The sequence below is a fragment of the Babylonia areolata genome, chromosome 8, assembly GCF_041734735.1.
Source record: "Babylonia areolata isolate BAREFJ2019XMU chromosome 8, ASM4173473v1, whole genome shotgun sequence".
Lineage (NCBI taxonomy): Eukaryota > Metazoa > Mollusca > Gastropoda > Neogastropoda > Buccinidae > Babylonia > Babylonia areolata.
This window is the reverse complement of record NC_134883.1, coordinates 46,289,401-46,317,372: the sequence shown is the minus strand read 5'-3', so window position 1 is coordinate 46,317,372 and position 27,972 is coordinate 46,289,401. Positions and strand designations below refer to the sequence as shown.

The following is a 27,972-nucleotide window of genomic DNA, read 5'->3' as shown; positions in this document are numbered from 1 at the left end:
ACACGGAGGAAGAACCAATGTACGAACTTTTATATGAGCACCGGGTGCAATAGCCGAGTGGTTAAAGCGCTGGACTTTAAATCTGAGGGTCCTGGGTTTGAATCTCGGTGCACCTGGTGGGTAAAGGGTGGAGATTTTTCCGATCTCCCAGGTCAACATATGTGCAGACCTGTTAGTGCCTGAACCCCATTCGTGTGTATGCGCACGCAGAAGATCAAATACGCACGTTAAAAATCCTGTAATCCATGTCAGCGTTCGGTGGGTTATGGAAACAAGAATATACCCAGCATGCACACCCCCGAAAACGGAGTATGGCTGCCTACATGGCGGGGTAAATAAAAAACAAACAAACGGTCATACACGTAAAATGTCTGAGTGTGTATGTGTGTGCGTCTGAAATCTGATTGAATGACACAGGAAACGAATGATGAGCGCCCAGTGGCAGCCGTCAATCGGCTCTACCCAGGTAGGCAGCCTGTGGTGCAAATGTCCCCGTGTATGTAAAGCGCTTAGAGCTTAGTCTCTGACCGAGGATAGGCGCTATAGAAGTATCCACATCAATCAATCAATCACCGAAACTGTCCTGGGTCAGAAAATGCTCACAATAAGTTTCAAATGAAAGAAAATAATGCAGATCTTACATCCCCGAAAAGACAAAGAGCAACGGTTCTAAAAATTAATAAACAAAGGTATTCTGTTTTGCAGAGACGTATTTGATGCTTAACATCGATTCGATACCTTCACTGCTAGTACGTTTTGCTATGGCCTATGCTGAGAAAATTTTCAGAAAAACAAGAAAAACACGCCAATGATTTTAATTTGCTTATATTTCAAAAAGTACTGAAGATAAGTGCATAAAAGTATATATCAAATGAAAGGAAAATGAACCAAGATTTTGTTTTTGATACTCACATGTTCAAATAATGAGTCAATCTGACAGAAAAATTCCATCAAATGCATTAATTAAAAAAATTGGGACTGTCATTCCATCATGTAGGTGCTACAATATCAACCAGGTTATCAACCTGTCTTTCTTATGACTATTGTGATCAACCACTCACACTGTCAAGGCTGAGCAACAGTGTCCAGGTGCATAAGACTCCAACACAGTCCACACAAAGAATGAAAAGGGTGTACTCACCCAGGATCTACCGCCAGTAAAAACGCTGTGTGGGGTACTTGCAGAAACAGTCTTCAAGACACAGTGCTGGTTTGCTGGGGCAGTCTGGGCAGTAGAACCCCACACCCTTTCTTTGTCCTTTCTTCCAGTAGACTCTGCACCTCCTTTGTAGCCAGGCCTTCTGTGGGGTAGGTGGGATGAAGTGTCGTCCACACAAGACAAACAGCGTGGTCATCTTTAGCAGTGTCTTGGTCACCAAAAATCATGACACTAATTACATCCTTCTAAGTCCAGGAGTGTACTGCTGTTGCCTGCTTTTTTTGTAGAGGATGTGTGCATTCAGCATGGCAATTTGTAGAAAATGCACACACAGCTATTTGTACCACTTTAAGGTTTTCCTTGTGACATCATAGGGCTGCAGCTGTTGGTCATGATGGTCCATGGCACCCATGTTTTTGTTGTAATCCAGAATTGCTGGAGGCTTGTTTACTGCCTTTTGGTCTTGCTGCTGCTGGTCTTCAGTTGTAGGTTTGTGGCAAGTTGTCAACTCCGGATAGTCCAGGATGAACATCATGATCATCAGCATGCTGCATACCTGAAACACATAGCATAAAAGACTAAGTCTGTTGGGTTTGGGGTTTGTTTTGTTTTGTTTTTTACATATAAAAAGATCATGAAATGGTACCATTTTATTTCTGATTGTTTTCAGAAGCTGAAATACAAACACACACATACCTACCCCACCCCCCACCCCAAACCCCCAAAACACACACACACTGAAACTGGTTCATGGTTGCCCCCCCCCCCCCCCCCCCTTCATTCTCTTTCTCATACAAAACAAAATGACAACACACACACACACACACACACACACACACACACACACACACACACACACACACACTTCTACAAGTGTTGCATTTACAAAGTAATTTAGGCATACAGTTCTGTATATCATTCTCTGATTTCAGTTTTATAAACATCATCTCTTCCCCCCCCCCCCCCCCCCCCACCTCTCTCTCTCTCTCTCTCTCTCTCTCTCTCTCTCACAACAACAACAACAACAACAACAACAAACCAATACACACTCAGGAACGAACACACAGAAAGCTGCAGGCGAGCGACACACGCTGTCATCAACAATGAGCCAGCCAGCAAGCCACGCCCCCCTGGGCTGTGATGGTCAGACACAGTACCCACGTGACTGACTCACTCACACACACTGATCAGTGACTGACGAAGCCACTCACCACAGCTAACACATTCAAAACACACACAATGCAGTCATATTCATCTCAAGAGTTCAGAGCAAGAAGGACTAAGGACATGTCAGACACACATCACGACAGATTCACGTGCTTCAGTTCGGAACAGAACTGAGCATACAAGAGAACGATAGAGCAAAAGGGGGAGAGAGGAGGGAGAAAGGTAGAGGGAAAAGGAGAGGAGGGGAAGGGAGAGAGAGGAGAGGGGAAAGGGAGACGAACACACGCACAACTGAATGCCACGAGCCGTGACAATGACATAGACAGTAAGGTACAGCAAATATGTGGAATAGCCATATTGTAATTTGCTCTTGCAAAAATTTGAGATGTTTTATATGAAGGCCTTTGTAAAATAATAAAGTACGCTAAATGCCCAAACTCACTGAGAGACTGTATTTTAGAATAACGAAGAAAAAATAAAGATTAAACTGTTTCTGCTGAATCTCTGTCATATACTTTTATTGTCGAATAACATCTTTAAAATAACGGGTCTGACTTATAATGGTAGGTGTGTTTTTTGTGACAATGAAAAAGATGCAGTGCAGTATTATTTGTGATTTTGCCCAGTTGACGTGACATGACGTGATGTGTTGTATTATGATGTGATGTGACGAAACGTGACCCGATCTTAGATGTGATTTGTAATGTGACGTGACGTACGTCGGGTAGTGTGTGACGTGACATGACGCGATGTGTGATGTGATGCAATGTCATGACGTGACGTACTGTACTGACGTGAGATATGATGTGATGTGTGATGAGATGCAATGTCATGACGTGAGATATGATGTGATGTGTGATGAGATGCAATGTCATGACGTGAGATATGATGTGATGTGTGATGCAGTCACTGACGGCAGTGGAGAGGGGACAGGTTGACGACAGGTACAGGAAACTGGTACAAGGCATCCGGCAAGTGCTGCCTCTCACCTTCAACGTCAAGCTGTCGCAGTACTACAGGTAACAGAGCATAAACCGTTTGTACTACAGGTAACAGAGGGCATAAACCGTTTATACTCTTAATAAGTGATAAGAAACTCTAGGGAGAGCTGGACAGTACACGGTCTTCAGAGAAGAAGCCCCCCTCAGTCAAGTGTTTCGGCCCTTTCATTAACTGCTTACACTGTAAGGAGGTCGGGTCGCACCCAGGTAATGACTCGTCGATGCCCTTGTATTGTCACCTTTTTTCCCCCTGGACTTTAGCAGGTTCGAACCCGTGCCTCAAAGGTGGTCGCCACTTCAGGCCTGAATCACCTTTTCTGGCAGACGTTTTAACAAATGAGCCATTGTACGCCTAGTTTGAGCAGGGAAATATAATCCGTATGAAGTTTACTTTCATTCCTCTTCGACCAGATCCAGCTGGTACTCTTTTCTGACGCTTCTGCCATTGCCTTGAGAGCTTGGTCTCTGACCGAGGATAGGCGCTATAGAAGTATCCACATCAATCAATCAATCAATCAATCTGCACTGTCCTATGATTTCACGGTGTCTCTGACAGCACCACACGTGAAGCCCATCATTATCTGCACGTGCAGGTGGCTGTCAGCCGTTCTGAAGAGATCCCTCTACTCCCTGAAGATCTCCTCCAACGTGGGACGCAAACAGATGGCGGAAAAAGAGGAGGCTTTCCGTAACGTGCGCAATCAGATCCAGGCCTTGGAGAGCGAGTCCGGTGATAAGATAGATGTGATGAGGGACGGTCTTCGTCGTGAGGTGGACACCGTTAGCAGGTCAGTGCACACACAGAAAGGGGATGTAATTCAGTGCACACACACACACACACGCGCGCGCGCGCGCGCGCGCCCGCCCGCCACATACAGCCCCCCACACCCCCTACCCCCCACAACCTATGCTGTCTGTTTCATGTTTGTCCTGCTGTTAAAGGAAAGACCTGTGCTGTCTGTTCAGTATTTCTCCTTATGTTAAAGGAAAGACCTGTGCTGTCTGTTCAGTGTTTGTCATGCTGTTAAAGGAAAGACCTGTACTGTCTGTTCAGTGTTTGTCCTGCTATTAAAGGAAAGACCTGTGCTGTCTGTTCCGTATTTGTCGTGCTGTTAAAGGAAAGACCTATGCTGTCTGTTCCGTATTTGTCCTGCTGTTAAAGGAAAGACCTGTACTGTCTGTTCCGTATTTGTCCTGCTGTTAAAGGAAAGACCTATGCTGTCTGTTCAGTGATTGTCCTGCTGTTAAAGGAAAGACCTGTACTGTGTGTTCAGTGTTTGTCCTGCTGTTAAAGGAAAGACCTATGCTGTCTGTTCCATGTTTGTCCTGCTGTTAAAAGAAGGACCAATGCTGTCTGTCCCGTATTTGTCGTGCTGTTAAAGGAAAGACCGATGCTGTCTGTTCCGTATTTGTCCTGCTGTTAAAGGAAAGACCTGTACTGTGTGTTCAGTGTTTGTCCTGCTGTTAAAGGAAAGACCTATGCTGTCTGTTCCATGTTTGTCCTGCTGTTAAAAGAAGGACCAATGCTGTCTGTCCCGTGTTTGTCGTGCTGTCAAAGGAAAGACCTATGCTGTCTGTTCAATGTTTGTCCTGCTGTTAAAGGAAAGACCTATGCTGTCTGTTTTGTGTTTGTCCTGCTGTTAAAGGAAGGACCTGTGCTGTCTGTTCAGTGTTTGTCCTGCTGTTAAAGGAAAGACCTATGTTGTCCACGCCGTGTTTGCAGAAAGCTGATCACCTTCCTGAAGTCGGAGCAGTGTGTGCCGGAGCTGACGAGGTGGTCCCCTGCAGACTGCCCCCCGCACGACAAGGACGCCAAGAAAGTGCTCAAAGAGGCCGCCTCCAGGTTCTTGGAGAGACTGGCCAGCCTGGTGGACATGTGGGAAGGACAGCACGACGTCGTAAACAAGATCAGGACCAGGATTCTGAAAACCTTGGAGCGAGACCTTGAGCTGTTTGAAGATCAGATCAAGAAAGTGGAAGGTTAGTATTTGTGAAGTTGGTATTGGAGATGAAAGTGGACACTTGGTATTGGTGATGAAAGTGGAAGGTTGCTATTGTTGATGAAAGTGGTTGGTTGGTATTAATGATGAAAGTGGAAGGCTGGTATTGATACTGATGAATGTGGAAGGATGGTATTGATACTGATGAAAGTGGAAGGATGGTATTGATATTGATGAATGGACATAAAACAATAAGCAAAGCCTTCACACACTGCACACATAGAACATTCAGAACCTCCCCACACGGCACACATAGAATAACAAGCAAAGCCTAACCACACTGCACATAGAACAAGGAAAACCTTACCACACTGCACATAGAACAAGCAAAACCTTACCACACTGCACATAGAACAAGGAAAACCTTACCACACTGCACATAGAACAAGGAAAACCTTACCACACTGCACATAGAACAAGCAAAACCTTACCACACTGCACATAGAACAAGCAAAACCTTACCACACTGCACATAGAACAAGGAAAACCTTACCACACTGCACATAGAACAAGGAAAACCTTACCACACTGCACATAGAACAAGTAAATCCTTCCCACTCTGCACACAGAACAACAAGCAAACTTCCCACACTGCACACAAAACAACAAGCAAAGCTTTTCCACACGGCAATAGAACAACAAGCAAAGCCTTCCCACACTGCAACAGAACAAGAAGCAAAGCCTTCCAACATTACACACACAGAACCATCAGAACCTTCCCAAACTGCTCATCTAGAACAACAAACTAAGCCTTCAAATTTTTACACTTTGAACAACAAGGAAAGCCTTCCCGCGCTGCACACATAGAAGAACAAATGAAGCTTTCCCATTTTGCACATTAAACAAGAAGCGAAGTCTTCCTACACTGCACACAGAACAACATGCAAGGCCTTCCCACACTCCACATAGAATAACAAGCAAAGCTTTTCCACACTGCAATAGAACAAAAAGCAAAGCTTTTCCACACTGCACATGGAACATGCAGAGCTTTTCCACACTGCACATAGAACATGCAGAGCTTTCCTAATCTGCACATAGAACCAGCAAAGCTTTCCCACACTGCACATAAAACAATAGAAAAATCAGACATAGAAAAATCAGAACCTTCCCACACTGACCATTGCTGTGTCATTTCAGGCATTCTCTTTGAAGGCGTGGATAACCGTATCATCACTGATCTGCACACCTCATTTCGACACCAGATGCCCGTGAAGAATGTGAGTATCTTTATGCACAATGTTTGTCATTGCTTGTTATCTTTATCAGTACATGATGTATATCATTGCTTGTTATATTTATCTGTGTACACTGTGTATCATTGCTTGTTATCTTTATCTGTGTACACTGTGTATCATTGCTTGTTATCTTTATCTATGCACACTGTTTATCATTGCTTGTTATCTTTATCTGTGCACACTGTTTATCATTGCTGTTTATCATTGCTTGTTATCTTTATATGTTCACAATATGCATCATTGCTTGTTATCTTTATCTATGTACACTGTGTATAATTACTTGTTATCTTTACCTATGTACACTGTGTATAATTACTTGTTATCTTTATCTATGTACACTGTGTATAATTACTTGTTATCTTTATCTATGCACACTGTTTATCATTGCTTGTTATCTTTATCTGCGACCACTGTGAATCATTGCTTGTTATCTTTATATGTGCACACTGTTTATCATTGCTTGTTATCTTTATCTGTGCACACTGTTTATCATTGCGTGTTATCTTTATCTGTGCACACTGTTTATCATTGCTTGTTATCTTTATCTGTGCACACTGTTTATCATTGCTTGTTATCTTTATCTGTGCACACTGTTTATCATTGCTTGTTAACTTTATCTGTGCACACTGTTTATCATTGCTTGTTATCTTTATCTGCGACCACTGTGAATCATTGCTTGTTATCTTTATCTGTGCACACTGTTTATCATTGCTTGTTATCTCCTAGAAGGAGGAGTAGGAGGAGGAGAGTAGGAGAGGAGGCGGAGGATATGGGACATTTACATATTGGCCATTTTTCCAGAAATACTGCTCAAAGCGCTTTACATTTCGGCCTCCCCCTCATCTCTCCCCTCCATAACATTTTCAATTTCTACTGTGCCATCTGTTTCGATGGGTAACTTTGTATGTAATAATGCACTTTTGTTTGAAATAGTTCAAAATTGAATGTAATTTTCCGACTTAAGTTGATTACTGAGTTTATTTTCCCGGTTATTTCCATTTTTGAAAAGTAATAAATTGAATGGGCAAGGCGTGGAAGGGGAGGGAATTATCTTCGAAAATGAGACCGAACTCTCTCTCTCTCTCTCTATCTCACGTACAAACACACACATGTATATATATATATATATATATATATATATATATAATCTTGATGGTAGATCCCAAGTTTAAACAACTGGACGCCACGCCATGACCTGTTGGGCTCACTGGATGATGCATGTTATGTGATTGTAGTTTAAATATTAAATCCAGGCCCAGATATCTGTTATTTTCATTATGTAGCGGAGAACACACCAGCAGACAGTCTTGGTTAATCTCTTAACCTGTGGAGTGATGGCCTAGAGGTAATGCGTCCGCCTAGGAAGCGAGAGAATCTGAGCGCGCTGGTTCGAATCACGGCTCAGCCGCCGATATTTTCTCCCCCTCCACTAGACCTTGAGTGGTGGTCTGGACGCTAGTCATTCGGATGGGACGATAAACCGAGGTCCCGTGTGCAGCATGCACTTAGCGCACGTAAAAGAACCCACGACAACAAAAGGGTTGTTCCTGGCAAAATTCTGTAGAAAAATCCACTTCGATAGGAAAAACAAGCAAAACTGCACGCAGGAAAAAAATAATTAAAAAAATGGGTGGCGCTGTAATGTAGGGGAGAGCCGTGGGGGAGAGCAGCCCGAATTTCACACAGAGAAATCTGTTGTGATAAAAAGAAATACAAATACAAACCTTTACAAATGTATTAATGTTTGGGGTGGGGGTGGTGGTGTGTAACCAGGTGTGGAAGAAGGCCCGCAAGGACAAGGGCGGCCAGAACTCCGACATGGGAGGCTGCTTCAGCCTGGGCAGTGCCATCAGCAGCAGCAAGGCGCTGGACGTGAAGACCATCAGGAACGTCTTCAAGAACGGCATCGGACCTCAGACCATGGCGGAGGCCAGCAAGCTGCTGCTCAGCCAGTTCAAGGACGAAGATCTCAGCTCTGCCACCAAGAAGTTTTTTGACAGGTCAGTCTGCTGTGACAGTGTACACATTGACAGGTCAGTCTGCTCTATGACAGTGTACACGTTGACAGGTCAGTCTGCTGTGACAGTGTACACGTTGACAGGTCACTCTGTGCTGTGACAGTGTACACGTTGACAGGTCAGTCTGCTCTATGACAGTGTACACATTGACAGGTCAGTCTGTGCTGTGACAGTGTACACATTGACAGGTCAGTCTGCTCTATGACAGTGTACACATTGACAGGTCAGTCTGTGCTGTGACAGTGTACACATTGACAGGTCAGTCTGCTCTATGACAGTGTACACATTGACAGGTCAGTCTGTGCTGTGACAGTGTACACATTGACAGGTCAGTCTGTGCTGTGACAGTGTACACATTGACAGGTCAGTCTGTGCTGTGACAGTGTACACGTTGACAGGTCAGTCTGTGCTGTGACAGTGTACACGTTGACAGGTCAGTCTGTGCTGTGACAGTGTACATATTGACAGGTCAGTCTGCTCTATGACAGTGTACACGTTGACAGGTCAGTCTGTGCTGTGACAGTGTACTCGTTGACAGGTCAGTCTGTGCTGTGACAGTGTACATATTGACAGGTCAGTCTGTGCTGTGACAGTGTACACATTGACGGGTCAGTCTGTTCTATGACAGTGTACACGTTGACAGGTCAGTCTGCTCTATGACAGTGTACACATTGACAGGTCAGTCTGTGCTGTGACAGTGTACACATTGACAGGTCAGTCTGCTCTATGACAGTGTACACATTGACGGGTCAGTCTGCTCTATGACAGTGTACACGTTGACAGGTCAGTCTGTGCTGTGACAGTGTACACATTGACGGGTCAGTCTGTGCTGTGACAGTGTACACATTGACGGGTCAGTCTGTTCTATGACAGTGTACACATTGACGGGTCAGTCTGCTCTATGACAGTGTACACGTTGACGGGTCAGTCTGTGCTGTGACAGTGTACACATTGACGGGTCAGTCTGTGCTGTGACAGTGTACACGTTGACAGGTCAGTCTGTGCTGTGACAGTGTACACATTGACGGGTCAGTCTGCTCTATGACAGTGTACACGTTGACGGGTCAGTCTGTGCTGTGACACAGTGTACACGTTTGTTGACATGTAAGTCTGTGCTGTGGCAGAAGTTTTGGACAGGTCAGTCAGTACTTCTTGAGGGATGAACGAAATCCAGCGTCATAAACCACAGTCCGTCAATGTTATAAGCAAGTCCCACAGTCCGTCAATGTTATAAACAAGTCCCACAGTCCGTCAATGTTATAAACAAGTCCCACAGTCTGTCAACGCCATAAGCAACAAGTCCCACAGTCCATCGGCGTCATAAACAAAAGTCCTACAGTCCGTCAACATCACAGAGTCCCACAGTCCACCAACGTCATAAGCAAAAGTCCTACAGTCCGTCAACGTCATAAACAAAAGTCCTACAGTCCGCATCAACACTGTGGGACTCCGCCAGTGCTTACACCATGAAGTTATTACTAAATCTTCATAAACTAAACGGGGGCTCAAGCTGGTACTCCTAAAAATGAGTTCCCTATTGGACTCAGACTATAAACAAGCGAATATTCTCCCTCTAGTCCGTGGATCAGAGTACAACAAAGGAATAACAATGCACAAGATTATGACAGGAAATGCTCCACCAACACTGATAAACAAATTCTCTGTAAATTCATCAAGGAATCCCCCCACCCCCCCACCCCCCACCCCCAAAAGAAATGTTTGTTCTGGGCATGAAAATATTATTTTGCAGTAATCCTCCATACTCCAGTAGGAGTGAAAGGATAATTAAAACTTGAAACTTGTGTGTGTGTGTGTGTGTGTGTGTGTGTGTACAGAATCGCCAAGCGATTTGACGCGGCCAGCAAGCTGATGCCAGAGTTCCTGAAGGCGGACCGCACCTTGCTGCAGACCCTGCAGGGCGAGGTGCAGGGTGAGCAGGCGAGGCTGGCCAAGATGTACCCGGAACTGATGCACACAGTGATCTCCCTGCAAGGCAACCTCGACATGTTCTACGTGCAGCGCCTCATGCGCTTCGACTTCAGCATGCGCGAGCTTCGGTGAGTTCGTCTTGTGTGTGTTTACCTCATTGTCAGCTTCGGTGAGTACGTCTTGTGTGTGTTTACTTCATTGTCAGCTTCGGTGAGTACGTCTTGTGTGTGTTTACTTCATTGTCAGCTTCGGTGAGTACGTCTTGTATGTGTTTACTTCAGTGTCAGCTTGATGATGACATCTTGTGTGTGTTTACTTCATTGTCAGCTTCGGTGAGTACGTCTTGTGTGTGTTTACTTCATTGTCAGCTTCGGTGAGTACGTCTTGTGTGTGTTTACTTCATTGTCAGCTTCGTACCAAGTAATATATTCTTCACTGGCTAGGAAGTGGCAGTGATAGACAGTAAACACTGATGACGTGTACAGTGATGGTGGCAGTGACAGAAAGCAATTTAAGCGCAAACACTGATGACGTGTACAGTGATGGTGGCAGTGACAGAAAGCAAACACTGATGACGTGTACAGTGATGGTGGCAGTGACAGAAAGCAAACACTGATGACGTGTACACTGATGGTGGCAGTGACAGACAGTAGACACTGATGACGTGTACAGCGATGGTGGCAGTGACAGAAAGTCAAACACTGATGACGTGTACAGTGATGGTGGCAGTGACAGAAAGGCAAATACTGATGACGTGTACAGTGATGGTGGCAGTGACAGAAAGGCAAATACTGATGACGTGTACAGTGATGGTGGCAGTGACAGACAGTAAACACTGATGACGTGTACAGCGATGGTGGCAGTGACAGAAAGGCAAATACTGATGACGTGTACAGTGATGGTGGCAGTGACAGACAGTAGACACTGATGACGTGTACATCGATGGTGGCAGTGACAGACAGTAGACACTGATGACGTGTACAGTCATGTTTGCAGTGACAGAAAACAACCACTGATGACGTGTATAGAAATGGTGGCAGTGACAGAAAGCAAACACTGATGACGTGTACAGCGATGGTGGCAGTGACCGACAGTAGACACTGATGACATGTACAATGGTACAATGATTGTGGCAGTGACAGAAAGGCAAAACACTGGTGATGTGTATAGCGATGGTTTTGTTGGAAATAAGATAAACTGATGACGTGGAGAATAATTGTGGCTGCCACAGACTGATAGAAGATGTTGATGACGCCATAAATTATGTGTGGCAGGTATGACCGCAGCAGCTCCATTGGACACGGGTCCTTTGCTGACGTGTACCGCTGTACGCTGCCCACTGGGGAACTGGTGGCTCTCAAGGTCCAGCGTGACCCCCTGAACCACAAGACTGTCACCGATGTACTGCTTGAGGACCGAACACTCAGGTGTGTGTGTGTGTGTGTGTGTGTGTGTGTGTGTGTGTGTGTTCGTTCGTTCGTTCTTTTGCTTAACGTCTATCCACATTTGTGATTTTAGACGAAAATCCAACATCTCCCCCACCACACCAATGCCTTAAATCATCACTATTTTCCAAGTTTCTCTCTCCTCAATTAGCATTTAAAAAAGAAGAAAAAACAGGAGTAAAAAAAAGAAGAAGAAAAAAGAATATAAACGAAATAAAAGAAACTCGTCAACCAGTAGAATTACAACAAAGAACCAGGTGGGCTCTAAATTAAACTCTGAACTATAGCTCTATATAACTGTGCAGGACCTTTGTTCTGTCATGACTATGTCAACACATGCTGATTATCGTATAAGACATTTCTAATGGAAGCAGATGGAACTGCAGATTTTGTAAATGACATAGGTAAATATGGTTTTAACTGTTCACATTTATGGATGGTATGCACGGGTGGTAATTGCATTGCCGCAAATGCAAGTCACATTAGAAATATATCTTGCTTTTATGGCATCCAGTCGTAGTCTGTATATTAGACTGGTGATTCTTCTGCTTCTGTGATGTCCTTTTGTTTTATACGAAAGCATGCGATCAGTTTTGCGCGAGTTATTGTCAGTATTTTAACTGTCAGGGTCAGACTCCTGTTTTAGTTTATCGACATGGTTCCAGCAAGTGTTCTCCAGTAGAGAATAATCTTCTTTCAGTGAATATGGAATACGAATTTCTACGGCATTGTAAATGTTCATTGCGCCTTTTTTTCGCACAAAAATCCGCCCGATCATTTCCCACAATCCCTTCGTGAGAAGAGATCCAACAAAAGTTAATCTTTGTACCACGGATGGTCAAAACATGAATTATATGACGAATTTCTATTACGAGTTCTCTTGTCTTCAGATTAAAAGATTTTAATGCTTGTAATACAGATTTAGAATCGACACAAAATAACACATGAAATATGGTAATGGGAAGATCTAGTAAGTTATTTAATCCCATTAATATAGCCATAATATGATAGTACTTCTCTACTTTTAATGACGGAATTATATATGCTGCCACTGCCTGATTGTTATCAAGTACTGAACCATCTGTATATATACGTTAAGGTGATTTAGATAATTTTCTTGAATGTGAGGTTTAACAAAAGCAGGGAGAGCAGGGCCTTCAGCTTTCTTTAAATCTAGGTAATTAATTCAAATGTTGCATTGTTCATCTTCCATTTAGGTATTGTCGTGTATGATAACCGAGGGGCAATTTGATTTAGGTTCACTCCTGATGTTTTAAATATGCCAAAGGTATGAGTACCTATAGGTGTGAGAGAGTGAATAGGCTGCTCTTTTAGGGAAAGAAAGGTTTGATTTTAAACTGATCTCGGCGATATTTGAATTTTGAACTGTTGTACTTCTCAAGATATATTTAGCTGATGCAAGTTTCATCTGTTCTTCAAAGGGTAGTACTTTAATTTCTGTGTAGGTTTTTAATGTTGAAGCATGAACTGGAACACCAATAGCAAGTTTATATGCTTTACTATTCACACTTTCCAATTTCTTTGACATGCATTTTGGTGCAGAAAAGAATACTTCTTGTCAGTGTTGCCTGATAAAAATCTTTATTGAGTTGAGGCTTTTTCTAGCCTTTGTAAAGAGGTATTCCAAGTGTATATTCCATGACAGTTTTGATGTGAGAAATACGCCAAGGAATTTTACTACTTGTGTATATTCTATCACTGACCCATCTATTTTAAAAATGGGTAATGTGCCTGTGTTATAACCATGATTAAACAGAACCATGCATGATTTTTTTCTGGCTGCAGAGTCGAACCATTCTCTGACATATAGTTAGTCAGCTTATTTAGTTCTTCTAGATATAGCATCTCTGCATGATTTATCGATCTGACAGGGGTATTTTTTTTTCATTGTTAGTTTCATCCATATGCATATATCGTCTGCATATTGTACCTTTTCAGCATTATTTGATAAAGACTGTGGAAGATCGTGAATTAAGATGTTGAAAAGTATTGGTGCGATTACCGATTATTTGATCTTTTGCTTGCATATACACACGAAGGGGGTTCAGGCACTAGCAGGTCTGCACATATGTTGACCTGGGAGATCGTAAAAATCTCCACCCTTTACCCACCAGGCGCCGTCACCGTGATTCGAACCTGGAACCCTCAGATTGACAATCCAACGCTTTAACCACTCGGCTATTGCGCCCGTCGAGCATTTGTATTATGATTATAGGTTATTTGTGGATCATCGTTTGCTGCTTCCTTTTCCCTTAAACTTCTTCCCTTCTCTGGCAAACCCTCTGTACAACTGGATTTGGCAAACATTTCTGCAAATGCTTCAGCTTTTTCGGAAGCAGTCGGGAACGCTTTGTTTTCTAACCTATAATGTCGTAATCGGATAAATTTACACCTTTTTTTTCTCCGTTTCCTTAAGTTTTCTCCAGACTTTGTGGTTATCTTTTTTGATCAGAAACATCTTTGTAGCAGAACTCTGACCAGTGTTGTAGTATGGCCTGTGCTAATGATATCCAGTTATAATGATTTTTTGTCTTCTTTATTTCTGTACGTTTTTCTTCGTCAGATTTGTCTTTAAAATACACTCTAAATGCAAGGTTTCAGTCATTTTCTTTTAGCTTCTTTACATTGTAAATTCCACCATAGATGTGTGTGTTCGTCTGTGTGTGTGTGTGTGTGTGTGTGTGTGTGTGTGTGTGTGTGTGTGTGTGTGTGTGTGTTTATAATCCAATCAAAAAGTACAGTAACATAGCATTTGAAAAAATGTCACACAAAACATAACTTTGGGAAAAAACCATACACATACAGGCCAAATTTTGCAGGGAAAGGGTTTTAGGGAAAGGAATCACACCAGTGAGTAGAGTGAGTAGAGTAATGTTTTTACATAATCACGTAACATTAATATAATTATAACACATATATATGTGTGCACAGACTATTGTTTTAATCCCAGTCAGCCGACATATATATATGTTTTGTGATGGTGTATATATATATATATATATATATATAATTTTGTGTGTGTGTGTGTGTGTGTGTGTGTGTGTGTGTGTGTGTGTGTGTGTGTGTGTGTGTGTGTTGGGTAGTCTAGTCAACTTTATTATCTCTCAGGTGTTAAAAGCCATGCTTCTGACAGAACAAGGGTCGTGCCCAGTTATGTAGAGCCATAGTCATGACAGAACAAAGGCCCTGTCCAGTTATGTTCACTACTATAGACTGTATTTCAACAGGGACACAGATCATAAGAACATTGTTCACTACTATGGACGGTATTTCACAGGGACATAGATCACAAGAACATTGTTCACTACTATGGACGGTATTTCACAGGGACATAGATCACAAGAACATCATTCACTACTATAGACTGTATTTCAACAGGGACACAGATCACAGGAACATCGTTCACTGCTGTGGACTGTATTTCACAGGGACATAGATCACAAGAACATTGTTCACTGCTATGGACTGTGTTTCACAGGGACATAGATCACAAGAACATTGTTCACTGCTATGGACTGTGTTTCACAGGGACACAGATCACAAGAACATTGTTCACTACTATGGACTGTATTTCACAGGGACATAGATCACGAGAACATCGTTCACTATTATGGAGCGGCCGTGGAGAAGAGGGGCACAGGTCTGCACTGGGTCATGGTGCTGGAGTACTGCACGCGCACCATCAAACAACGCTTCCAGGCGGAGGACGCCAACGTGCCGGGGCGTCAGGAGGTGGTCTCCCTTCGACAGGACGCCATGCGGGAGGTGGCGCTTTTCGCTAGCCAGATCTGCAGCGGCCTTTGCTATCTGCACAACAAGGGCATTGTGCATCGTGACCTGAAGCCTGACAACATCCTGGTGTGTGTGTGTGTGTGTGTGTGTGTGTGTGTGTGTGTGTGTACGTGCGAGCGTGTGTGTGTGCGTGCGTCTGTGTGTCAGTGCGCGCGCGTGTATTATCTGTGTGTGTGTGTGTCTGGCTGTACGTGTGGTCAGTGTGTGTTTTTTTCTCTGTGTGTGTGTGTGCATGTGGTCAGTGTGTGTGTGTGTGTGTGTGTGTGTGTGTGTGTGTGTGTGTGTGTGTGGTCAGATAAGTGTGTTTTCTCTGTGTGTGTGTGTGTGTGTGTGTGTGTGTGTGTGTGTGTGTGTGTACGTGTGGTCAGTGTGTGTGTGTGTGTGTGTGTGTGGTCAGTGTGTGTGTGTGTCTGTGTGTGTGTGTGTGTGTGTGTGTGACATGGAACAGAAGTGGAATAAATCAACTTACTGAGTGGTAATATATATTTTCATAATTGTAAATCATCTCTGGCTTTCATAACCATTCAATAGAATATTTATGGTTTCTCGAAACCTTAGAAAATAACAACAAGTAATTGATCAATCTTCCATCACTGAATGTGAGCAGGGTAGTCATTTGATCAAAAAGCCATGATAACTCATTTCCAATATATGTATTTGTTTTTTTGTATGTTTGTTTGTATTTTTTGTTGTTGTTTTTGTTTGTTTGTATGTTTGTTTTCTTTGTGTGTAGCGTGAATTTATGAACTATAGAGGAGGTTATGCGTCGTTTTAGATGTATTAACTACAGGAGGAAGTTCGATGTTGTGTCAACTGTATGAACTGCAGGAGGAGGAAGCTCAACATTGTGTCAACTGTATGAACTACAGGAGGAGGCGCAATGTTGTGTCAACTGTATGAACTACAGGAGGAGGAGGAGGCTCAATGTTGTGTCAACTGTACGAACTACAGGAGGAGGCTCAATGTTGTGTCAACTGTATGAACTACAGGAGGAGGAGGCTCAATGTTGTGTCAACTGTACGAACTACAGGAGGAGGAGGAGGCTCAATGTTGTGTCAACTGTACGAACTACAGGAGGAGGCTCAATGTTGTGTCAACTGTATGAACTACAGGAGGAGGAGGCTCAATGTTGTGTCAACTGTATGAACTACAGGAGGAGGAGGCTCAATGTTGTGTCAACTGTATGAACTACAGGAGGAGGAGGCTCAATGTTGTGTCAACTGTATGAACTACAGGAGGAGGAGGAGGCTCAATGTTGTGTCAACTGTACGAACTACAGGAGGAGGAGGAGGCTCAATGTTGTGTCAACTGTATGAACTACAGGAGGAGGAAGCTGAATGTTGTGTCAACTGTATGAACTACAGGAGGAGGAAGCTGAATGTTGTGTCAACTGTATGAACTACAGGAGGAGGAGGAGGCTCAATGTTGTGTCAACTGTATGAACTACAGGAGGAGGAAGCTGAATATTGTGTCAACTGTATGAACTACAGGAGGTGGAAGCTCAGTGTTGTGTCAACTGTATGAACTACAGGAGGAGGAAGCTGAATGTTGTGTCAACTGTACGAACTACAGGAGGAGGAAGCTGAATGTTGTGTCAACTGTATGAACTACAGGAGGAGGAAGCTCAATGTTGTGTCAACTGTATGAACTACCGGAGGAGGAAGCTGAATGTTGTGTCAACTGTACGAACTACAGGAGGAGGAAGCTCAATGTTGTGTCAACTGTATGAACTACCGGAGGAGGAAGCTGAATGTTGTGTCAACTGTACGAACTACAGGAGGAGGAGGAAGCTGAATGTTGTGTCAACTGTATGAACTACAGGAGGAGGAAGCTGAATGTTGTGTCAACTGTATGAACTACAGGAGGAGGAAGCTGAATGTTGTGTCAACTGTACGAACTACAGGAGGAGGAGGAAGCTGAATGTTGTGTCAACTGTATGAACTACAGGAGGAGGAAGCTGAATGTTGTGTCAACTGTATGAACTACAGGAGGAGGAGGAAACTGAATGTTGTGTCAACTGTATGAACTACAGGAGGAGGAAGCTGAATGTTGTGTCAACTGTACGAACTACAGGAGGAGGAGGAAGCTCAATGTTGTGTCAACTGTATGAAGTACAGGAGGAAGCTCAATGTTGTGCCAACTGTATGAACTACAGGAGGAGGAAGCTCAATGTTGTGTCAACTGTATGAACTACAGGAAGAGGAGGAGGCTCAATGTTGTGTCAACTGTATGAACTACAGGAAGAGGAGGAGGCTCAATGTTGTGTCAACTGTATGAACTACAGGAGGAGGAGGAGGCTCAATGTTGTGTCAACTGTATGAACTACAGGAGGAGGAGGAAGCTCAATGTTGTGTCAACTGTATGAACTACAGGAGAAGGAGGCTCAATGTTGTGTCAACTGTATGAACTACAGGAGGAGGAGGAGGCTCAATGTTGTGTCAACTGTATGAACTATAGAGATAATAGAAGATTATATGTGGTTTCAGCTGTATGAAATATAGGCTGTGTGTAGTGTCAGCTGTATGAAGTATAGAGGAGACTGTATGTGTTTTCAGCTTTATGAACTATAGAAGGCTCTATGTGGTTTCAGCTGTATGAACTATAGAGAAGGATCTATGTGGTTTCAGCTTTGTGAACTATAGAAAAAGGCTTCATGTGGTTTTAGCTTTATGAACTATAGAGAAGGCTTTATGTGGTTCCAGCTTTATGAACTATAGAACAAGGCTCTATGTGGTTTTAGCTGTATGAACTATAGAAAAGGCTCTATGTGGTTTTAGCTGTATGAAGTATGGAGGGGGCTCTGAGTGGTCCATGCGGTGGCTTTGTGTTACCAGCTGTATGAACTATAGATGAGGCTCCATGTGTTACCAGCTGTATGAACTATAGATGAGGCTCCATGTGTTACCAGCTGTATGAACTACAGAAAAAGGCTCTGTGTGTTTTCAGCTGTAAGAACTATGAAGGGGGCTCATGTGTTATCAGCTCTATGAACTATGGAAGAAGGCTCTGTATGGTGAACTATAGAAGAAGGCTCTGTGTATTTTCAGCTGTAAGAACTATGAAGGGGGCTCTATGTGTTATCAGCTCTAAGAACTATGGAAGAAGGCTCTGTATGGTTTCAGCTGTATGAACTATGGAGGGGATTCTATGTGGTTCAGGTGGTGGCTTTGTGTTATCAGCTTTATGAACTGTAGAAGAAGGCTTGTGTGGTTTCAGCTTCATGAACGATTGTGGGGTAGGGTGGGGGGGGGGGCTGTATATGTTGTCAGCTCTATAAGCTATAGAAGAAAGGCTTGTTTGTTATCAGCTGTAAGAACTACGGAGCGGGCTCTACGTGGTTCATGTGGTGGCTTTGTGTTATCAGCTCTATAAACTATAGGTCTGTGTGGTTTCAGCTCTATGAAGTATAGAAGACCTGTGTGGTTTCAGGGCTATGAAGTATAGAAGACCTGTGTGGTTTCAGGGCTATGAACTATAGAAGACCTGTGTGGTTTCAGCGCTATGAACTATAGAAGACCTGTGTGGTTTCAGCGCTATGAACTATAGAAGACCTGTGTGGTTTCAGCGCTATGAGCTATAGAAGGCCTGTGTGGTTTCAGCGCTATGAACTATAGAAGACCTGTGTGGTTTCAGCGCTATGAACTATAGAAGACCTCTGTGGTTTCAGCGCTATGAACTATAGAAGACCTGTGTGGTTTCAGCTCAATGAACTGTAGAAGACCTGTGTGGTTTCAGCGCTATGAACTAAAGAAGGCCTGTGTGGTTTCAGCGCTATGAACTATAGAAGACCTCTGTGGTTTCAGCGCTATGAACTATAGAAGACCTGTGTGGTTTCAGCTCTATGAACTTTAGAAGACCTCTGTGGTTTCAGCGCTATGAACTATAGAAGGCCTGTGTGGTTTCAGCGCTATGAACTATAGAAGACCTGTGTGGTTTCAGCGCTATGAACAATAGAAGGCCTGTGTGGTTTAAGCTCTATGAACTATAGAAGACCTGTGTGGTTTCAGTGCTATGAACTATAGAAGGCCTGTGTGGTTTCAGCGCTATGAACTATAGTACAGGTCAGTAGTGTCTAAGGGACCAGTATGACATGAAGGCTGACGTGTACAGGTCAGTAATGTCTAAGGGACCAGTATGACATGAAGGCTGACGTGTACAGGTCAGTAATGTCTAAGGGACCAGTATGACATGAAGGCTGACGTGTACAGGTCAGTAATGTCTAAGGGACCAGTATGACATGAAGGCTGACGTGTACAGGTCAGTAATGTCTAAGGGACCAGTAAGACATGAAGGCTGACGTGTACAGGTCAGTAATGTCTAAGGGACCAGTATGACATGAAGGCTGACGTGTACAGGTCAGTAATGTCTAAGGGACCAGTATGACATGAAGGCTGACGTGTACAGGTCAGTAATGTCTAAGGGACCAGTATGACATGAAGGCTGACGTGTACAGGTCAGTAATGTCTAAGGGACCAGTATGACATGAAGGCTGACGTGTACAGGTCAGTAGTGTCTAAGGGACCAGTATGACATGAAGGCTGACGTGTACAGGTCAGTAATGTCTAAGGGACCAGTATGACATGAAGGCTGACGTGTACAGGTCAGTAATGTCCAGAGGGGCCAGTATGACATGAAAGCTGACGTGTACAGGTCAGTAATGTCTAAGGGACCAGTAAGACATGAAGGCTGACGTGTACAGGTCAGTAATGTCTAAGGGACCAGTATGACAGGAAGGCTGACGTGTACAGGTCAGTAATGTCTAAGGGACCAGTATGACATGAAGGCTGACGTGTACAGGTCAGTAATGTCTAAGGGACCAGTATGACATGAAGGCTGACGTGTACAGGTCAGTAATGTCTAAGGGACCAGTAAGACATGAAGGCTGACGTGTACAGGTCAGTAATGTCTAAGGGACCAGTAAGACATGAAGGCTGACGTGTACAGGTCAGTAATGTCTAAGGGACCAGTATGACATGAAGGCTGACGTGTACAGGTCAGTAATGTCTACGGGACCAGTATGACATGAAGGCTGATGTGTACAGGTCAGTAATGTCTAAGGGACCAGTATGACAGGAAGGCTGACGTGTACAGGTCAGTAATGTCTAAGGGACCAGTATGACATGAAGGCTGACGTGTACAGGTCAGTAGTGTCTAAGGGACCAGTATGACAGGAAGGCTGATGTAACAGGTCAGTAATGTCTAAGGGACCAGTAAGACATGAAGGCTGACGTGTACAGGTCAGTAATGTCTAAGGGACCAGTAAGACATGAAGGCTGACGTGTACAGGTCAGTAATGTCTAAGGGACCAGTAAGACATGAAGGCTGACGTGTACAGGTCAGTAATGTCTAAGGGACCAGTATGACAGGAAGGCTGACGTGTACAGGTCAGTAATGTCTAAGGGGCCAGTATGACATGAAGGCTGACGTGTACAGGTCAGTAATGTCTAAGGGACCAGTAAGACATGAAGGCTGACGTGTACAGGTCAGTAATGTCTAAGGGACCAGTATGACATGAAGGCTGACGTGTACAGGTCAGTAGTGTCTAAGGGACCAGTATGACATGAAGGCTGACGTGTACAGGTCAGTAATGTCTAAGGGGCCAGTATGACATGAAGGCTGACGTGTACAGGTCAGTAGTGTCTAAGGGACCAGTATGACATGAAGGCTGACGTGTACAGGTCAGTAGTGTCTAAGGGACCAGTATGACATGAAGGCTGACGTGTACAGGTCAGTAATGTCTAAGGGACCAGTAAGACATGAAGGCTGACGTGTACAGGTCAGTAATGTCTAAGGGACCAGTATGACATGAAGGCTGACGTGTACAGGTCAGTAATGTCTACGGGACCAGTATGACATGAAGGCTGACGTGTACAGGTCACTAATATCTAAGGGGCCAGTATGACAGGAAGGCTGACGTGTACAGGTCAGTAGTGTCTAAGGGACCAGTATGACATGAAGGCTACCTGTACAGGTCAGTAGTGTCTAAGGGACCAGTATGACAGGAAGGCTGACGTAACAGGTCAGTAATGTCTAAGGGACCAGTAAGACATGAAGGCTGACGTGTACAGGTCAGTAGTGTCTAAGGGACCAGTATGACAGGAAGGCTGACGTGTACAGGTCAGTAATGTCTAAGGGACCAGTATGACAGGAAGGCTGATGTGTACAGGTCAGTAATGTCTAAGGGACCAGTAAGACATGAAGGCTGACGTGTACAGGTCAGTAATGTCTAAGGGACCAGTATGACAGGAAGGCTGACGTGTACAGGTCAGTAATGTCTAAGGGACCAGTATGACAGGAAGGCTGACGTGTACAGGTCAGTAATGTCTAAGGGACCAGTATGACATGAAGGCTGACGTGTACAGGTCAGTAATGTCTAAGGGACCAGTATGACATGAAGGCTGACGTGTACAGGTCAGTAATGTCTAAGGGACCAGTATGACATAAGGCTGATGTGTACCGGTCAGTAATGTCTAAGGGACCAGTATGACAGGAAGGCTGACGTGTACAGGTCAGTAGTGTCTAAGGGACCAGTATGACAGGAAGGCTGACGTGTACCGGTCAGTAATGTCTCAGGGACTAGTATGACATGAAGGCTGACGTGTACAGGTAAGTAATGTCTAAGGGACCAGTATGACAGGAAGGCTGACGTTTACATGTCAGTAATGTCTAAGGGACCAGTATGACAGGAAGGCTGACGTGTACAGGTAAGTAATGTCTAAGGGACCAGTATGACAGGAAGGCTGACGTTTACATGTCAGTAATGTCTAAGGGACCAGTATGACAGGAAGGCTGACGTGTACAGGTAAGTAATGTCTAAGGGACCAGTATGACAGGAAGGCTGATGTTTACATGTCAGTAATGTCTAAGGGACCAGTATGACATGAAAGCTGATGTGTACAGGTCAGAAATGTCTAAGGGACCAGTATGACATGAAGGCTGACGTGTACAGGTCAGAAATGTCTAAGGGACCAGTATGACAGGAAGGCTCACGTTTACATCTGGAGCAGTGTCTAAGACTGGTGTTATGATAATGACTGGTGTAATGTGACGATGATGACTGGAGTGATGTGATGATGACTGATGTAACCTGATGACGATGACTGGTGTAACGTGATGATGACGACTGGTGTGATGTGATGATGACTAGTGTGATGGTGATGACTGGTGTGATGTGATGATGATGACTGGTGTGACTGGAGTGATGTGATGATGACTGGTGTGATATGATGATGATGATTGGAGTGATGTGATGATGATTGGTGTGATGTGATGATGACTGGAGTGATGTGATGATGACTGGTGTGATGTGATGATGATGACTGGAGTGATGTGATGATGACTGGAGTGATGTGATGATGACTGGTGTGATGTGATGATGATGACTGGAGTGATGTGATGACTGGTGTGATGTGATGATGATGACTGGTGTGATGTGATGATGATGACTGGAGTGATGTGATGACTGGTGTGATGTGATGATGATGACTGGAGTGATGTGATGATGACTGGAGTGATGTGATGATGACTGGAGTGATGTGATGATGATGACTGGAGTGATGTGATGACTGGTGTGATGTGATGATGATGACTGGTGTGATGTGATGATGACTGGAGTGATGTGATGGTGATGACTGGTGTGATGTGATGGTGATGACTGGTGTGGTGTGATGATGACTGGTGTGATGTGATGATGACTGGTGTGATGTGATGATGATGACTGGTGGGATGTGATGATGAGTGGAGGGATGTGATGGTGATGACTGGTGTGATGTGATGACTGGTGTGATGTGATGATGACTGGGGTGATGTGATGATGATGACTGGAGTGATGTGATGATGATGACTGGTGTGATGTGATGATGATGACTGGAGTGATGTGATGATGATGACTGGTGTGATGTGATGATGATGACTGGAGTGATGTGATGATGACTGGTGTGGTGTGATGATGATGATGACTTGTGTGATGTGATGGTGATGACTGTGATGACTGGTGTGATGTGATGGTGATGACTGGTTTGATGTGATGGTGATGACTGGTGTGGTGTGATGATGATGATGACTTGTGTGATGTGATGGTGATGACTGTGATGACTGGTGTGATGTGATGGTGATGACTGTGATGACTGGTTTGATGTGATGGTGATGACTGGTGTGATGTGATGGTGATGACTGGGATGACTGGAGTGATGTGATGTGATGACTGGGGTGATGTGATATGATGACTGGAGTAATGTGATGATGATGATGACCTGTGTCATGTGATGATGACTGGGGTGACTGTTACTGGTGTTTCAGCCTGGCCATCATCCTCTGGGAACTGTGGTACGGCACGGACGCTGCTGACCACATCAGTTCTCATCTCTTCCGTCGTCTGGAAGATGCTGTCAAGGATGGCCTGCGGCCTTCCATCACCATGGCCAACAAGCCCCCTGATGATTGGCTTGGACTCATCCAATCAGGATGGGACTTTCACGCTGATAAACGTCCTGCCAGCCATGTTTTCAGTGATTTTTTCGACAGTTTTCTCAGCAGCACCAAATCTTAGTTATTGTTTTTATTCACGGTAGTCAAAGCAGACGTTAATGAGATGCTTTGCCATTTAGGGTAGTCAAGGCAGACCGGGGTTATTGCTGTCAAATAATGGGATGCTGAGCTGATGCTGCCCTGTGAAGTAACAAGATACGTTACACATGCTGTACAAATGAAAAGATTCCAGTGAAACAGTAATGTAACTTGTGTCAATAATGCAAAGACTAAACAAGCTACACATAGAGGATTCAAGAAATGTATGTGTGCTGCATGTTAAAGGAAGAAGAATATGGTCTTTTTGTGCTGCAGATAACAGACTCAAATATGGTGATGCTACATTTACAGAATTATAAAAGTGATTATGAGCTATATATTCAAAGGGGGGAAAAGAAGGAAACCACAAACACTCTTTAAGGCTCCAGCAGATTAATCTGCGTGTAATAGTGATTTTCAAAAGAGTATGTGTGATATATATTTGATGATATGAATGATTGATATGTATGCTTGTATAACGCGTATCGTCGGTTGGAGACCAAGCTCTAAGCGCTTTACTAACACGGGGGCATTTGTACAACAGGCTGCTTACATGGGTAGAGCCGGTTGACGGCTGCCATTGGGGGCTCATCATTCGTTTCCTGTGTCATTAGGCAGGTTTCTGTCACTCATATGAATACACACTTCGACATGTAGCAATTTACGTGTATGACCGTTTTGTTTATCAACCAGCCATGTAGGCAGCCATATTCCATTTTCGGGGTTGGTGGTATTGGATGCTGGGTATGTTCTTGTTCCGTAACCCACCGAACGCTGACATGGATTACTGGATCTTTAACGTGCGTATTTGATCTTCTGTGTGCGTATACAGAACTAGGCACTAGCAGGTCTGCACGTATGTTGACCTGGGATATCGGAAAAATCTCCACACTTTACCCACCAGACACCGTTACATATTCAAAAGAAGAAGTAAATATACAGTCTCCAAGACTCAAGCAAAGTATGCTACATATAGTAATGAATTCCAAACGTGTATGTGTGGTATATATCTAAAGGAAGGACAGACTAAAGCAGGCTCTGTTACGTGTACAGAATTTAAACGTGTATGTGTTTTACACACTTAAAGGAAGAAGAAAACAGGCTATGCTACATGTACAGAATCTAAAAGTATATATGTGATACACGTGTAAAGGAAGGAGGAGAAAGTAGTCTTCAAGACTCAAAGTAGCTGGATTCTACATGTCGTGCTTAACTCTTAACGTATATGTGTGCTACATATTTCAGGAAGAAGAAAAAGTGTAGTCTTTCAGACGCAAACAGGTTATGCTGCATGTACAGATTTTTATAGTGTGTGTAGTGTGTAGTGTGTGTGTGTGTGTGTGTTACATATTTAAAGGAAGACGCAGACACACAATCTTTTGTGCTACAAATAAAAAATAAATAAATAAACAGGCGGACACTACATTCACAAATCCAAAATGTGTGTGTGTTCCCTTTTTGTGTTAAAATTACAACAGAAATTTATCAAACAGATGTTCAAGCAGGATAATACTACACTGACAGCATTCCAAAAAGTGCATTTCTCTTTTTGCGCAAAAACTGCTGAAGAATGTTAACCCTTTCACCCGCAAGTCAATTTATAGAGTACAAAATTCCCTTGTGGTACAAACGCAGAAAAGACATTGGCTAAGAATAGCTGATGATTCCCCCTGCGATGTATAGAAAATATGGCCTATCCTACCACCGAACATTAAGAGCAGTAGGTTCAGGATAACAGACTAATGAATGGTCAACTTTCAGTGACATGGGTCCTCTACCACGCCTGTGTATAAATGCGAGCTTGGCGGTGAAAGGGTTAAAGATTAAAGACCCGAGCAGGCAGTCTGATAAAATTCACCACAATGTCCTTGTTTATCCATTTATATTTCACCACAGTGTCCTTGCTTATCCACTTACATTTCACCACAATGTCCTTGTTTATCCACTTACATTTCACCACAATGTCCTTGAACATCCACTTACATTTCACAACAATGTCCTTGATTATCCACTCATTTCACCACAATGTCCTTGTTTATCCACTTACGTTTCACAACAATGTCCTTGAACATCCACTTACATTTCACCACAATGTCCTTGTTTATCCACTTACATTTCACCACAATGTCCTTGTTTATCCACTTACGTTTCACAACAATGTCCTTGAACATCCACTTACATTTCATCACAATGTCCTTGTTTATCCACTTACGTTTCACAACAATGTCCTTGAACATCCACTTACATTTCATCACAGTGTCCTTGATTATCCACTTACATTTCACCACAATGTCCTTGATTATCCACTTACATTTCACCACAATGTCCTTGAACATCCACTAACATTTCACCACAGTGTCCTTGTTTACATTGCAACATAAAATCTTCCTATAAAACCAGGCGAAAAACAAACAAACAAAAAAACAACAAAAACCACCAAAACTCAACCTGGGTTGTTTTTATTTTATTTTATTTTATTTTATTTATTTATTTTTATTTTTTATAGATGTGACAGTTTTGTATTGGCGCGGTTGAACATTTGTATGGTTTGACTGTCCTGACATGGCTCTGTGCGGACTGCCAGACGATAACCAACAAAAATAAGAACATGAACTCATCCCAAGCATTCACCGGACACGTTTAGATTAATAATAATATAAAAAAATATATATATATATAAAAAAGAAATAAAAACAACTTTCCTTTATCAAAACAGTCGTCAATAATCGATCACCCTATAGGAACACACACACACACGACACACATACACAAATACACGCACACACACACAGACATTAAGATGGGGAGAGAGAGGGGGAGAGTGGGAGAAACAGAACGAGAGTGAGAAAGAGAGAGGGAGAGAGACACACAGACAAGAGAACACTGAAATGTTTCATGTCATTTGCTTATGTTAAGCTCTAGTGACATAGTAGGTACAAAAGAGAGCAGGAGAGAGAGAGGGGTGAAGGGGGATGCGGATTGAAGGGAGGAGGGGGAGGGGGGAACTAAAGAGCACTCTTGAAAAACGAACTCTTCTGGTGTGAATGTAAGCCGCGTGTAAGAATGACTGAATGCATAACCAATTGAAAGGTACGCAAAATGTAAGTATATTATGTATACATATATTCTTATCTTCATTGGGACGTTAGTGGAGGAATATGTGTGTTGTTGTAGTTGTTGTTTTTCGAGTTTACGTCTTTTCACCAAGAGACAAAAAATAGGAATAATTATGTGAGAAAAAACCATATATATATATATATCTAACGCGGGTGTGTGGTTGGAAGGGTGGCGGTGGAATGTGTAACAAATGGCCTGAATGTGTGTGTGTGTGTGTGTGTCCCTGAGCCTCTGTCTTTTTTCTCACCCTCCACATACCATTTCCCTACACGCACGAACGCGCGCGCGCGCGCACACACACACACACACATACATATACACGCACACAACACACACACATACACGCACAACACACTCAGACACACACACACGCGCGCGCGCGCGCGCGCACACACCACAAACACACACACGCACACCACACACACACGTACAGACATACACACACACGCACGCACGCACACCACACACACTTACAGACAGACACACACACACACACACACGCCACACACAAACACACGCCACA

General features: G+C 43.5%; 1 protein-coding gene across 1 annotated transcript in view; it reads left to right on the top strand.

Annotated features, from left to right (window-relative positions):
* LOC143285302 (uncharacterized) overlaps positions 1–26,775 on the top strand; it is a 39,428-nt gene extending 12,653 nt beyond the window's left edge. Inside the window, exons 7-17 of the mRNA XM_076592566.1 lie at positions 3,233–3,345; positions 3,921–4,115; positions 5,051–5,307; positions 6,465–6,544; positions 8,336–8,562; positions 10,416–10,637; positions 11,784–11,936; positions 15,554–15,833; positions 20,368–20,417; positions 21,901–21,933; positions 24,066–26,775. Coding sequence (XP_076448681.1) covers positions 3,233–3,345; positions 3,921–4,115; positions 5,051–5,307; positions 6,465–6,544; positions 8,336–8,562; positions 10,416–10,637; positions 11,784–11,936; positions 15,554–15,833; positions 20,368–20,417; positions 21,901–21,933; positions 24,066–24,315 — 1,860 coding nt within the window. The 3' untranslated portion in view covers positions 24,316–26,775. The remainder of the gene's footprint in view (positions 1–3,232; positions 3,346–3,920; positions 4,116–5,050; positions 5,308–6,464; positions 6,545–8,335; positions 8,563–10,415; positions 10,638–11,783; positions 11,937–15,553; positions 15,834–20,367; positions 20,418–21,900; positions 21,934–24,065) is intronic.
* The last annotated feature ends 1,197 nt before the right edge of the window (positions 26,776–27,972 follow it).